The sequence below is a fragment of the Corella eumyota genome, chromosome 3 (genome assembly GCF_963082875.1).
Source record: "Corella eumyota chromosome 3, kaCorEumy4.1, whole genome shotgun sequence".
Classification (NCBI taxonomy): Eukaryota; Metazoa; Chordata; class Ascidiacea; order Phlebobranchia; family Corellidae; genus Corella; species Corella eumyota.
The window spans coordinates 19,915,530-19,928,909 of record NC_137492.1 but is presented as its reverse complement, the minus strand read 5'-3'; the positions used below and the strand labels follow the sequence as shown (position 1 = coordinate 19,928,909).

Below are 13,380 nucleotides of genomic sequence, written 5' to 3'. Positions count from 1 at the left end.
AAAGAGTAAAAGTAACGACAAAACCATTCTCCAATATGAGCAAAAATACAAGTTTGGTGTGACCTTTGACCTCCTTCCAAAGCTGACCCAATATTATGTCGCCTGTTTGATGACCGACCAATATGACAAAGCCATGGAAGCCAAGAACGAGGTTTCTTCCCTGATTCAAGGCAACATCCAAGTTAGTGCTGAGCAAGTCAAGTTATTTGCTGACCATCTTAAAGGTAAGGAGAAATATCTGGAGTCAATCTTGTTCTACAGTGCAGCTGGTGGGTTGTATGGTCTTGGTAGTAAAGTGCTCAACCAATCTGTTAAATGGATAGAGTCTTGTGTGGGTGGTATGTGGGGTTGTGTTCGTAAAATAGAGGAAGATGGAAAGATGAAAAGTGTCATCCAACATCATGTGACACCACTCATGCATGAAATGACAGAGTTCGTCCACAACGACACACAATCCGATGTGAAGGTGAGATGTGAGATGGAAGCCACGTGTTTAAATTACATAGCTCTGTGTGAATATTGGTCCGATGTTGATCTCACCCAAACAAGTCAGCAAGCAGTGAAGTTGATAGAGGATGTTCTGGGATCTTCAGCAAATGAGTATCAGGTTTATGGGCTCCACTTGCACTTGCTTGGTTCATGGTATCTCTACCAAGCTCAACCATCGAAGGCAGAAGGTTATTATGTGAGGGCATTGGAGGCTTACAAGAATGCTAAAGATATGAGTGATGAAGATAAAAGCAGGTTGATTAAAATGTGTGAAGAGAAACTTGTTGAAGTTCGAGGTTTAATCAAGAAATAAATTTGTTGTAAAATTAAGTAGATTGCGTTAAAATGTTGTCAATAAATTACTTACCCAACACCTACAAGGTTTTAAATAAACACGAGAGTAGTTAGAAAGCTTAATCATTAAACTTAAAAAAAATACGAATAGGCGTGGCTACAAAGGTCAATCAACAAAAATTGGCCAATCACAGGCCGGGAACATCTTGTATAAAATATAAAATAACATAAGGAAAGCGTCGTTAAAATTGTGACGTCATTAAGATGACGTAAGCAGGGGAATTTCCCTGATAGAAGGGGAATGATTACACCTTTAAAGTCCGAATAATAACTTGCATAACTTGCTTCTGGTTAATACTCGGATCAAAATACTTTGTTACAATAATTTATGACATCACTCGTTGAATACGTCATGTGTTGAGGTCATTAATTGATCACGTGAACACTGCTTAGTGATGTCATAAAAGCAACAATACGACAAGTTAAAGACGCCATGTTGATATAATGGCAGTTATGACGTCATATTTAAATCATAATTTAATGACGTCATAATTAAACTTTGTGTTTTTGTTGCTGTTCCAGTCGACTCCGCTTTCTCTTAGAGCCCTCAGGGGTGATTAGGGGGGTATTTTCCTCCGGTGTTGCCCCCAAAATTAAAACTATTTAAAGTGAACTTTGTTGTTTTGAAAAATAATCAAAAAAATATTTTGTTGCAGTCTTATCTGAGTCATTTAAACTTGTAATTTTGAATCTAAATCATTTTAAAATCACGTTTTTATGGAAAAGTAAAAAATAAAAAAAATTACTCTCGTGCATCATCTTGCGGTTGGTTTAAATAATTAATTAAAAATCTATAAATGTTTGAATATATGGCCGAAAATAGCGCTAGGATGTTGCGACATTGATGCAGTGGGGATCGAACGCATAACTTATGTGACAAAGCCGGCAGCGTGTAGTGGTAAGAACACTTGCTACACGATACATAGGGTTGTTGGTTCAATCCCCACTGACCTCATAATGTAGAGCCCTTGAGTAAGGCGCTATAACCGGTACGAACTCCTGCTGAGCCAACACTTAATCAGCAGCATGATTACTGGGCAATTATAATCTATAATATTCCAAACTGCCACAGGCAAAAGACTGGGTCGGAGTCACTGATGTTACTCTATGTTTAGGTCGCGCATTCGACTTTCCTACAAAAAAGAACACTTTTTTTACTTACTATAGCCACGTAAACATATGAGGCGTACAACTCTAGGTTGATCTGATTGTTTAAACCTTCCTTACATTTCTTACCCCACACCCCTTCACTGTTTGCCTGTAAACATAATAATAACATTCATCAAACCAAAAAATAACATAAATATCAAAAGCCAAGCCTATTTCTAATATATAAAGACGAAAAAGTAGATTTGAATGCTATATTATATTTAAATATCTTATACTAACCTTAATAACTAGTGGTGTCATTGCTATGCCTAAAAACACCAAAAAGTTCAATTGTAGGTTATCATACTTATTAACCTTACACACTAAATTCAAACCTATTCGCAAAAGTAGGCTAAACAAGACGTAAAATGCAATTTTAAAGTAGGCGAGTAATTAACAAAAGCGTGGCTTTTAAAAAAAGTGTTTGAAGCATTCTGAAAACGCTTCTTTTGTTGATTGATTTTACAGGCAACGCTTTGGGAAATTTTATTGGTTAATCTTCGTTTTATTAGAGTGCCTTGTATTGATTTATTAACAACAAAATTTCTTTATAAAAACAAACCTTAAATGTTAGAAATAATGCACATAGTATTATAAAAAATGTTAATACCATAACTTTTAAAAGATTTAATTTATAAATTTTGTGGTGCATGAGTGAATTTTTACTGGAAAATATTAGTTGAGAGTTGCGACCATATTACGACAATTAAAATCCAGATTGCAAAGCAGGCTAACAACTAGTTTTTAAAAAGTACAACACAAGAGTATTTTATATATATTTTATAAAAGTATAACATAAAATGTGATATTAAATTACTACGACTAAAAAGCTAAGAAATGTAAAACAGTTGGAAAATAGATGATAATGCTAATTGGTAATTACTAAAATAAGTCAGTTAATTAGTGAAAAGGGGATAATGGATTATTTATAACTGCACTAATTAGAAAACAAAAGTAAACCATAGCACAGTGCTTTTAACCACAATTGCTTGTCCTTAATTTAACAAAAAGAACAAAAGATTTAAATAATTACCTCTGGGTCTTGCTCAGCAGTTGTGTGTAAAGCCAGCAAACTTTTGTTCACGTTAACTTCAAGTGCAAGAGCGCATTGCATGGCCTTCAATATATTAAAGTTTGATGGATCAAAAGGGCTTGGTGGCTATAAAAAAATTAAAACAATTTTAATAATAGGACACATTGAAATCAAATTATTTTTTTACCAGAATAAAATATAAGCAAGCAGTCTATGGTATTTGTAAGTGTTTTGTTTTCTTATGACATACATGAGAAAAATAATGTTGTAATATAAATTTAACAACTTCTTTATTGAGTCATAAATTACGCAATTATGACATGCGCTCTGTCATAATAGAAGGCATATAACCTAATTAAAGATGTGACGTATATTGGTGTAGTAAATGTATGAGTAAGCACATTACAAAATTGTCATGTTTTTTCTTATTACCAACTACCACTATCATGACACTTAACAAATGTAACGCACACTTAAATATATATCACCAAAAATTATACAATATTGAATAACATGGATGAAAAATACACAAATTATAGAATAAAAAGCTTAGTGGGCAATATACAAAGATTCAATTTTTAGGCCTACAAAATAAATAAGATTGCCCTTTTATTATGACAGTTAAGATGTCGGCCATAGGGCAGATTTATGACTTTCATTTACAAAAAACCCATTTCTTATTTAAACCCAACAACCAAGTTACCTTGATCTGGAAGTACTGGGTTGTTCCTCCTCTCTTGTTGTGAAACTCGATCATCTGATTGGCGTGTCCTTTCTCCTCCTCGGAGCACTCTTTGAAGTAGTTTGAGATGTTCTTCAGAGCAACATCATCACGATCGAAGAAATGACCCTGTAAATACAATTTTTGCTATTAACTTAAAAAATCGTTTTTTTAAACAGATTACTGTAAAAATTAACAAATTTAATGCAAGTAGTCGATTAGTTATAATTAAGCCAAACCAATTAAAAAGCTGCTAATTTTACCACTTTACAGATTATTTTTAACACCCAAAAAATAGAATTAAAAATTCTTTATAGCAAAGTCGAAACACATTTGGAATTCAATTTAACATAATATTTTATTTATAGCTTTAAAATCAATACTAACAGATTTTAGGATAATTAAAAACATAGACTTATACAAAAACAAACATATGAACACTAATATTAGATTAAATATTGATTCTTACCATCGCCATGTAAACATATGAGGCGTACAACTCCAGGTTAATCTGATTGTTTAAACCTTCCTCACATTCTTTACCCCACACCCCTCCACTGTTTGCCTGCAAATAAACTAATACAGAATTTAAGTATTTAAGTTAATGTTTAATTAGTGGTAGACAAATCTTTGTGTTAATTTTGTTGTGAAGATAATTTTCCTTACATTAACAAACGATATTTATTCTGAATTATAAAGTGTTAAATTAGTGGACAGTCTGACAGTAAATATAAAACCAAAATAGACTTTCAAGAAACAAAAATCCCCAATTAAACCATTATTAATACAGACTTGTACAATTAGCTTGAATATTAGTAAAAATAAGGCAAATATATCACAAAAATTTAAAAAAATCTCAGACTTTTAACAACTGAAATGACTTACTTTACAAAATAGCAAAACATTATAATTATATTCAAGAAAAATTAAATTTTAAAACAACTTACAGCTGATAAGATGGTCTCTGTGGCGACGCATTTCTCTTTATGACATCATCTTTCACCTCCTTTTTCATCGGAATAATCTTCGGTTTTTCTATTTTCTTGATTGAAGGAACTTTTCTAATCGAGTTTTCATCCGGTTTAGTTAAAGTGGTTGTTATTGGTTTAGCACCTGGTAGATTAGGTAATGGTCTTTTTGCTGGTGATGCTTTTGGTTCCAAGTTGACCGGGGTCGAATCGATACCCAACATTTTAACCCTACTGGGTTTTAAATACTCGGGGTCAGAGGTCACGGGGTCATTCTTAACGAGTTGAACAGGGGACAAGGAACGAATGGGGTCAGATTTTTTTGGCCCCAAACTTTTCTTAACATCGACAGGGGGCTTGGGTCTTGGGGGTTTAAACTGTTTCTCAATATAGGAAGCGGGGGCCCACCCTTCGCACCCATCTACTTCTATGTACCACCAATCACCCGGGGACTTCTCAAGGACCTGAGATTTAGAGTAAAAATAAAAATGGTTTTTAAGTCAGTAATGGCACTTTTCATACTAATTAAAAAGTTAATTAACAGACAATATCACCAAGACCGCAATCTGCATATATTAAAGCTTAGGAAATAAAAAACTTTTACAAATATTTATGTTCAATTTATAAGCCTTTAAAATAGATAAAACTGCCATTTGTGGTGCTTGGGCAAATTACTACTGACATGTATTGGTTCTAACCTTAAAACAACAATTAAAATGAGGGCCATAAAACAGGGAAACAACCATTGTACAGAAATGGTAAGACTCTAGAGTTGGCTCTAAGGGTTGGATGTTTTTGTAAATTATTTCTGATAAAAACTTTTTTAAATCTCACTTTGATTCTTTTGTTCTCCTTGAAACTGATTCCCTCAGGAATCTGGGCGTTAAAGGTTGCCGCGGTAACATATTCATACACTGATTCACTGCACACAGGTGAGGGGGGTAGTGGAGAGGGTTCCTTGGGTTTCTGGGACCCCCTTCTTAGAGTGGATCGTTTGGGGGGTGGTTGGGTACGATTTGAAGAAAAAGCTGCAGCCACTAAAAAAATGAAATTAATTTAAAATAATTTTTTTTAATAAGTGTTAAAAAAGTAAAAATATTTGTTGGGTTTGTTGATTTAACAAGTTATCCAAATTAGCAAAAAAATGGTAAGATTCTTTACAAAAACTTAGCTTGTGCCAGTTGGTTACAGTTGGTTAAAAATTTTTGCCATTTTTAAACCAAATTAAAAAAAGAACAAAACTTGCAAAGGCAACTGGCCAGGGTTGAGTTCCTTTTTAAATGATCAAAAATAAATTAAAAAATTAACAAAAACTCACCTGCTGCAACTGAAGTGTTTTGTTTAATATCGACTTTTCTTTTCGGGCTGCTTGAAGTTGAACTTGGTTGAGGGTGACTCAAGGGTGAAGGGGTCGTGGTGTTGATGCTGTTGGAGGGTAAACTTCGACGATGTTGACCCCAGTTTGTGACTCTGCGACCTCTCAACACTGAGTCCGAGGTTCGTTCCAAGTAAGAAGCGGGGGCCCAACCTTTTTTGCCATTATAACTTAAACAAAAAAAATTATGTTAAAATTTTATCAGGAATTTAAAAATTTAAAACAAACTCCTGCTGAGTTAGCATTTAATCAGCAACTTATTAATTAAGCAATTATAATCTACAATGTCCCAAACTGTTAAGGGCAACTAAAGACTGGGTCGGGGCAACTGATATCACTCTATGTTAAGGGCGTAAGGTTGACCTTCCCACATCAAAGATAAATAAATACAAAGAAAAATGGCAAAAATAAAGGGTGACCATATCCAGGAACAAACTAGCTTTTAATACCCTAAATTAGAATTTAACCCACCTAATGAGCCACCATCCTTCCAGATTCTTCTGCAGAACTTCAACTATTACCCCAACCCCGAACCCAACTTCTCCCTCACCTCCACTGAACTGACTCGTCGTTATATATTTCTCACCTGAGGATAAACACAATATTACGTAATAAAAGAAAAAATTTAAAAATGAAAAATTTGGATTACATTTTTAAAGTGTTTACAATACTTTATTATTATATTGGTGTACAATACTTTATTAACTTATATTGTCTCCTTACATACCTTCTCCTTCTATTGCCTCCTTTGTGACCAAATTCTCGCTTGTTCCATCCAGCTTTTCCAAATAAACCCCGGGTACCCAACCCCTCTCCCCCTCTATGTCACTCACAAACCACCAACCTAGATGAAAATGTTAACATTTACTATTTTTAATGCTAACGTTAAATCGTTTTTATTTTGCAATAAAGTTGATTTAAACAAAGTAAACCCTAATCTCAGACAATCCTATCTGTATACTGGTGCTTAGTAGATGTTTAATTTATAGCCCCAAGGAATAAGAACTTGTGTTATAGGTTTTTGAGTAGTAAATTAGTGTCAGAGTTACAAGTTGTTTTTAAAGTTAGATTTACCCGACAGTAACCGGTAAATTACGTTAGAAAAAACAACGTTCCGTTTACCATAGAAGAGAATTTAGAAGGACCGTAGTTTAATTATGTTTTGTACAGAACCGGACAACATATGTAACCCGAAAAATTAAACTGCTGTTTGTGGTGCTCAATTAAATTAACTCCGCCAAATATTGGTTGTAAGTTGTAATCACATACGACAATTAAATTTTGACCGTAAGGGAAGCAAATATACAACTTAATTTATAATAACAGCAATGGGAATCAAACCCACGACCTTAGGCCTTAGGGTTAACCGATGCAATATTAATTATATACCGGCAATGGGAATCAAACCCACAACCTTAGGCCTTAGCCTTAACCGATGCAATATTAATTATATACCGGCAATGGGTATCAAACCCACGACCTTAGGCCTTAGTCTTAACCGATGCAATATGAATTATATACCGGCAATGGGTATCAAACCCACAACCTTAGGCCTTAGCCTTAACCGATGCAATATGAATTATATACCGGCAATGGGTATCAAACCCACGACCTTAGGCCTTAGTCTTAACTAATTGCTATGACAAAGTGGGGTTAAAACCTGGGACACCAAGTCTTTACAAAAACTGTATTCTTACCATTTTCATTTTTCTCAATAACTTCCAACATTTGCCCCGAAATCACAGAAAATTCTTTGGGCTGGGTCCGAGTGTAATCAGCCACTGCCATATATTGCTCCAACGTGATTGGTCCAGAGATTTCCCCAATATCTATGATGTCATAATAGTGGTTAAAGTTTAAATGTTATTGTAGGATTTTGTGAAGAAAAATAATAAAATGGTTAATGTGGAAATAAAAAAATGTTGTAAAAATATGATAACGTTAAAATATTTGTAAAATAAACTTAAAAAAAGTTAAAAATATAACACAAAAAATTAGTTTTTCCTGCATTGAATTAATATTAAAAACCACAAAAACTTAAAACAAAAGTTTTAACATTTTATTAAAATCTTTTAAAATCTTTAACCATGCAAAAAAAAACTTTAAAAAAATTAACTTTGCAGTTTTTAACTTATATATCTAATAACAGACAATATGACAACACAGACTTGTTAGTATGACATCACAGTAACATTAGAACAACATCCTTTTACATCGGGTGCCAAGTTACAAAATTAAAATGTCTGGCTACATCAAAACCTTTCAACTCTTAATTATTACTACCAGTGCATTATGTTAATTAGTAATTAATTATTAAATTATTTAACTGCTACAAGATTGCTTTGATTAATGTTCTAAGATGTTAATTATTTATTTCTTACAATATTCATAATTAGTAACTTAATTTTATGATAAATTAAAATTGCAAATTTTTTGTTGTTATTATGAGTTTAGCATTAATTTGTTAAGTACTGAATAATTTACACATCTTATATATAATATTATTAAGTTTATACAATAAAAATGATACTATATTGACTTATTTACAGTAATTTAATAAACAAACTTTTATTTAAATAGTCATTTGGGTTTAAATAGCTTAATAATAAGTGTCACAAATATATTATTACTACACTTGCCACATCAAAATGATTATTAATATTTTAAAAATAAGTTTATATCTTCTACAATTGAGTTAAATTATTAAATCATTAACACTTTTAGGAATAATATCTAAGATAACTCCAACTCATAGTTGTCTTTTTAACTTAATATTAAACTCAAAAAAACAAAAACTATAACAAACAATTTAAAAATGATCATGCTACAAAACAGTGCCTATAAAATATACTGAATTGAATGTATGATAAATGAAATTAAAGGGTCCCATAATTAAACCCTTACATCAACCCTTATATATTTCAAATACACTTAAAATATGCATTTCATTTAATCGATTTGATATACATTCATTTCTGTTTACTTTATAGGTACCCCTACAAAACAAAATTAACTTTTAATTATTCAAAAAATCTGTAGCACAATTTCATTTAAAATCATGCTACTTCATAAGTTTAAAACACACACAGACTCACATGCTGTACTTAGTTGGATGACAACAACACATAGCATGCTAGAAACACTAGGGGGCATGCTACTTACCAAACGACCGAGTCCTACGAACGCTTTTATGTTTGACTACGAACAAAACTTAACTTTATATAAAATATGGGGCTTTAAGTTAACAGTAAAATTTTAATTTAGTTTTGCTTGTTGGGTGGTTACCAATGTTGCTAAAACCTTCTTAAAATATGAATATATGGGCTGCTTGAAAATTATATTAGTTAAAGTTTTAAGTTGATAGAGTTAGTGTTAATTAAAATTATGTTGTTTTACTTTAAATAAACAAAAATATAATCCATGCCAACATAAAAATGACGATATAAGGGCGTAGTGTTGCTTTATGCTAGTTATAAACTAAAATAAGAACACAAATAAAAATAATGTTTTTATCAATAAAATCAGAAAACCACAGAAACATAGAATTAACCTCAATATGAGTCATAATATTGGGTTTGTGGTAAACAATGAACCATTGTCAGCACTTACTATATCAACTTATAATTTTTTTATTAAATAATTTAAAATTTATCAAATTGTGGGTAATTCTGCTTTTAAACAATTGCTAAAAATGTTTTAACCAATTTAAAGTTTTAGATTTTCTTTATATTAAAAAAAAATTAATTTTTAAATAAAATTTAAGTTTTTATGAATTAAGTTAAAAACCCCCATTTTAATGATGAGTCATAAACAAAATTATGACATCATAAGATGACTCACCTTCCTCGTTTCTCTTTCTTTTACTAAAACTTTCTCTAAAAAAATAAACAAAATTTAATTTCTTAGAAAATTGATGTTTATGTCAAAATTCAACAAATACTTAAACTTATTATTATAAAGTAACAATATTTAAAACCTAAAATATTTTCTTAGTTTGGCAAAAAACTTTTAAAATTCAATTTAGTCGCAAATTTACAAAATTCCAAATTTAGGTAATCATTAAAACTCTTTAAACCCCACAACATGTAAACCCCCATAATAATAAGGTCTTGAAATGTGGCCACAAATGTGAAAGAGTTAAATGGGAAGTTATACTTACTCCTTAATTGGGTTTAAATCCTCAGGTTTGCTTTCAAAGAAATCTAAAACCTGACTGCTTTCCTTAATGTGGGTTGGTAGTTTAAGTAAAGACTGAAAAATAATAAAAATTTGGATTAAAATTGTTGTTAAAATATTGTTAATTTAAAAACATTTTTATTCTAAATTAATAGAATTATTTTTAGTTTTTTTTGAGGAAATTCTGATATTTTTTTTTTAAATTGCAAATTTGATTTAAAACACATAAAAAAAAGGATATAAAATAAGAAAAAAAAATGTTTATAAATAAAAGAATTATTGTATTTCCAAAATATCAACCATTTCCTTTTAAAACAAGACAAAAAATGACAAATTTCAATTTTAACTGGGAGCCCGTGTTACATTTTTAATATTTCCTTGTTTTTATAAATCACTTATACGTCATTGTGTTTTCCATTGACGCAAAAAAGTGACAATTTAAAAAAAAAAGGTAGGCTATCAAAAATTAAACATAAAATCTATTTAAAACTAAAAAAAATTCTATGAACAACAAAATGATGCCATAAATGACTAAATACCAAAAAATAATTCACTAGAGAAGTCAAATTTTTGTTTAAAATAAAAATATAATAATGAACTTTTGACATAAAAACCAACATGTCAAAAATTTTGGTAAATTTTTAGGAAATAAATTTTTGAGTCATTTAAACAATTTCCGTTGTTTTGCCTAAACCCAAGCAATTAGTCTATAAATAAATTTATATAAAAAATCATTAAATATTTAAGGGTTTAAAAACGATTAAATTTCAAAAAAATGCACAAAAATGTGAATATAATTTAAAACCAAATTTTGTAAACGTAAACAAAGATGTTAACCCATAAAAAGGTCTGTTTTTAATTAATATTAATATACCTAATTATTTTAAATAAAAATTCAGCCATTGAAAAGTGATTAAAATATTGAAGAGAATTGGTTAAAAGTATGTTAAGGAAATTGATAATTTCCTCATTATGTAAACTTCCTACAATATGGGTTTCAATTTTTTGTAATTTTTTTATTTGAAATTTTATATATACACATAAATAGTTTTACAATTTCTTTACTAAATTGTTAAAAAAATAAGAAACAAAAACAATAATTCAAATATAAAATCCCAATAACAAAATAGCCTAAATTTTATACTTACTGAACAATATTCATCAATTGGTTTCAATCTCTTCATGGCAACATCCCGAATATTGCTCCTCCGGAACAAGATCTTACCCGGGAGAAAGGGAATTACCCTATCGGAGGGGTCCTTAATACCTCCCTCATGTGGAAACGTCTCCAATAAACTTATCTGAAAACGAAAAAAAATTTAAAATTTTGATAAATAAAATGACAGTTTTTAAAACACTAATTAAGACTTAAATTAAATAAAAATTTTTTGCACAGACATTTAATTAAATATTTAAAAGAATTCTCTTTGTTTTGTCTGGTATGCATTAAGATAATTCAAGCCCTAAGTGAAAAGCAATCAATTACTGCATTAATAATTCAACATTATCTGCAAGGTTTTAGGTAACATAAGGTTCATATTATAAACTATTTTGTGTTTATTTTATTTGTGATTTATGGAATTATATTAAAACTTAAAAAATACAACAAAAATATATCTTTATTTTGGTTAATATAAAAATACCTTATTAAGTTTTTAATTAATGGTATTTATGCCACTTTTAAATTTTGTAAAATTAAAAACACAAACAAACAATAAATAGATATCATCTTAAAAAACAATAAAAATAATTATTAAATTTACCTGAAAATCGAAGAATTTTGAATATCTTCTGAATATAACGGTGCTACTTCCATCGTCCCAAGTAACTTGAATTATATAAACCTAAAATAAAATATTAGTTTTGTTTTAATTGATATGATAGTTTTATGTTTGTTTTGAATACATTTAGTTTAATTTTATGATTTTGTCAATAAACTTTCGTGTATAAATTTATAACAAAATATAGGCTATATTATATATATATTTTTTTTTGTATATATCTTTATCCTTCTGGGAAACTGGAATGCGCGTCTTAAACATAGAGTTACATCAGTTACTCCGACCCAGTCTTAAGTTGCCTGTGGCAGTTTGGGATATTATAGATTATAATTGCCCGATATTTTAACTGCTGATTAAGTGCTGGCTCAGCAGGAGCTCATTTCGTTTATAGCGCATCACTCAAGGGCGCTACAGCATTACAGCATGAGAGCAGTGGGAATTGAACCCACGACCTCATGTGTGGTGTAGCAAGTGTTTTTACCACTACACTACGCTGCCGGTTTTTCTAAAAATTCCAAACCACTCATAATTTTATTTCGCACTATTTTAAGGTTTATTAAAATAATTTACGTAATGCTTCGATGGGTATCTTCTTTTCTCCGCATCAGTGACTTTTGCGTCGACTAATTTTCTCCGCACGACCGGACACATTCTAGAATCATTTAACAAACTTTTCACTTTCTAAACAGAAACATTTAATTTTATTATTCACAAATTAATAATTTTATTTTGAATATGATTTTCATGTTTTAAAATACTAATATAAACTTTTGTCTGTCTGTATGTTTGTGTTTTGCTTAATTTATAAATAAAAACACAGCCAGACAGCTAAACTTATAAAATTAAAGGCAAGAGCACTTTACAAGTACTATACATATTAAACAAAACGTAAAAATCCGTTTTTAATAAATATATTTTCCAATAACTTAGTACAATACTGCTGCAAACGGTAACCGGACACTTGAATTTTTTTTTAAAACAGCGGGGATTTCGCATTTAAATTATTGCAAAAAATTTTATTTAGCCGTATTTAAATACAGTTTTTTTAGACAGTATTTGAAATAAAATAAGCAGTAAATTAATATTTTTTTTTAATAATAATGTGCAAAAACATGTTATCTTTCTTTTCCAGTGTCAATTTTTTAATTTAACAAACTAAAACCTATAACAAACTAAATTTTTTAAGTTTTTCTCTTTTTATTTTTTATCAAATATAAACATTATTTATACAAAACCTAATCTTATCAGAGATATAAAACTATTTTCTGCCTTAAGGTACACTACTAACCTTAATATTAAGATAATATTACAAGTAACTTAAAAACAAATGTCTG

General features: G+C 30.1%; 1 protein-coding gene and 1 long non-coding RNA gene across 3 annotated transcripts in view; both read right to left on the bottom strand.

The window, feature by feature from the left end:
* Positions 1–12,723, bottom strand: part of LOC145746086 (SH3 and PX domain-containing protein 2B-like) — a 77,044-nt gene extending 64,321 nt beyond the window's left edge. The window contains exons 1-14 of one of the 2 annotated variants that reach the window (XM_082564275.1): positions 12,617–12,723; positions 12,029–12,109; positions 11,414–11,566; positions 10,249–10,340; positions 9,930–9,964; positions 9,252–9,287; positions 7,787–7,918; positions 6,817–6,933; positions 6,561–6,675; positions 6,033–6,259; positions 5,549–5,751; positions 4,694–5,178; positions 4,216–4,311; positions 3,729–3,875 (exon numbers count right to left, since the gene is read on the bottom strand). In XM_082564275.1, the coding sequence (XP_082420401.1) occupies positions 4,266–4,311; positions 4,694–5,178; positions 5,549–5,751; positions 6,033–6,259; positions 6,561–6,675; positions 6,817–6,933; positions 7,787–7,918; positions 9,252–9,287; positions 9,930–9,964; positions 10,249–10,340; positions 11,414–11,566; positions 12,029–12,109; positions 12,617–12,697 (1,803 nt within the window). In that variant the 5' untranslated portion in view covers positions 12,698–12,723 and the 3' untranslated portion in view covers positions 3,729–3,875; positions 4,216–4,265. The remainder of the gene's footprint in view (positions 1–3,728; positions 3,876–4,215; positions 4,312–4,693; positions 5,179–5,548; positions 5,752–6,032; positions 6,260–6,560; positions 6,676–6,816; positions 6,934–7,786; positions 7,919–9,251; positions 9,288–9,929; positions 9,965–10,248; positions 10,341–11,413; positions 11,567–12,028; positions 12,110–12,616) is intronic. The other variant, XM_082564276.1, reaches the window with a different exon arrangement.
* LOC145746093 (uncharacterized) lies at positions 490–2,257 on the bottom strand. Its single transcript, XR_014281282.1, has 2 exons — positions 2,233–2,257; positions 490–2,101 (listed from the first exon to the last, which is right to left on the bottom strand). It is a non-coding gene; the product is annotated as an uncharacterized LOC145746093 (long non-coding RNA).
* Positions 12,724–13,380: the final 657 nt, after the last annotated feature.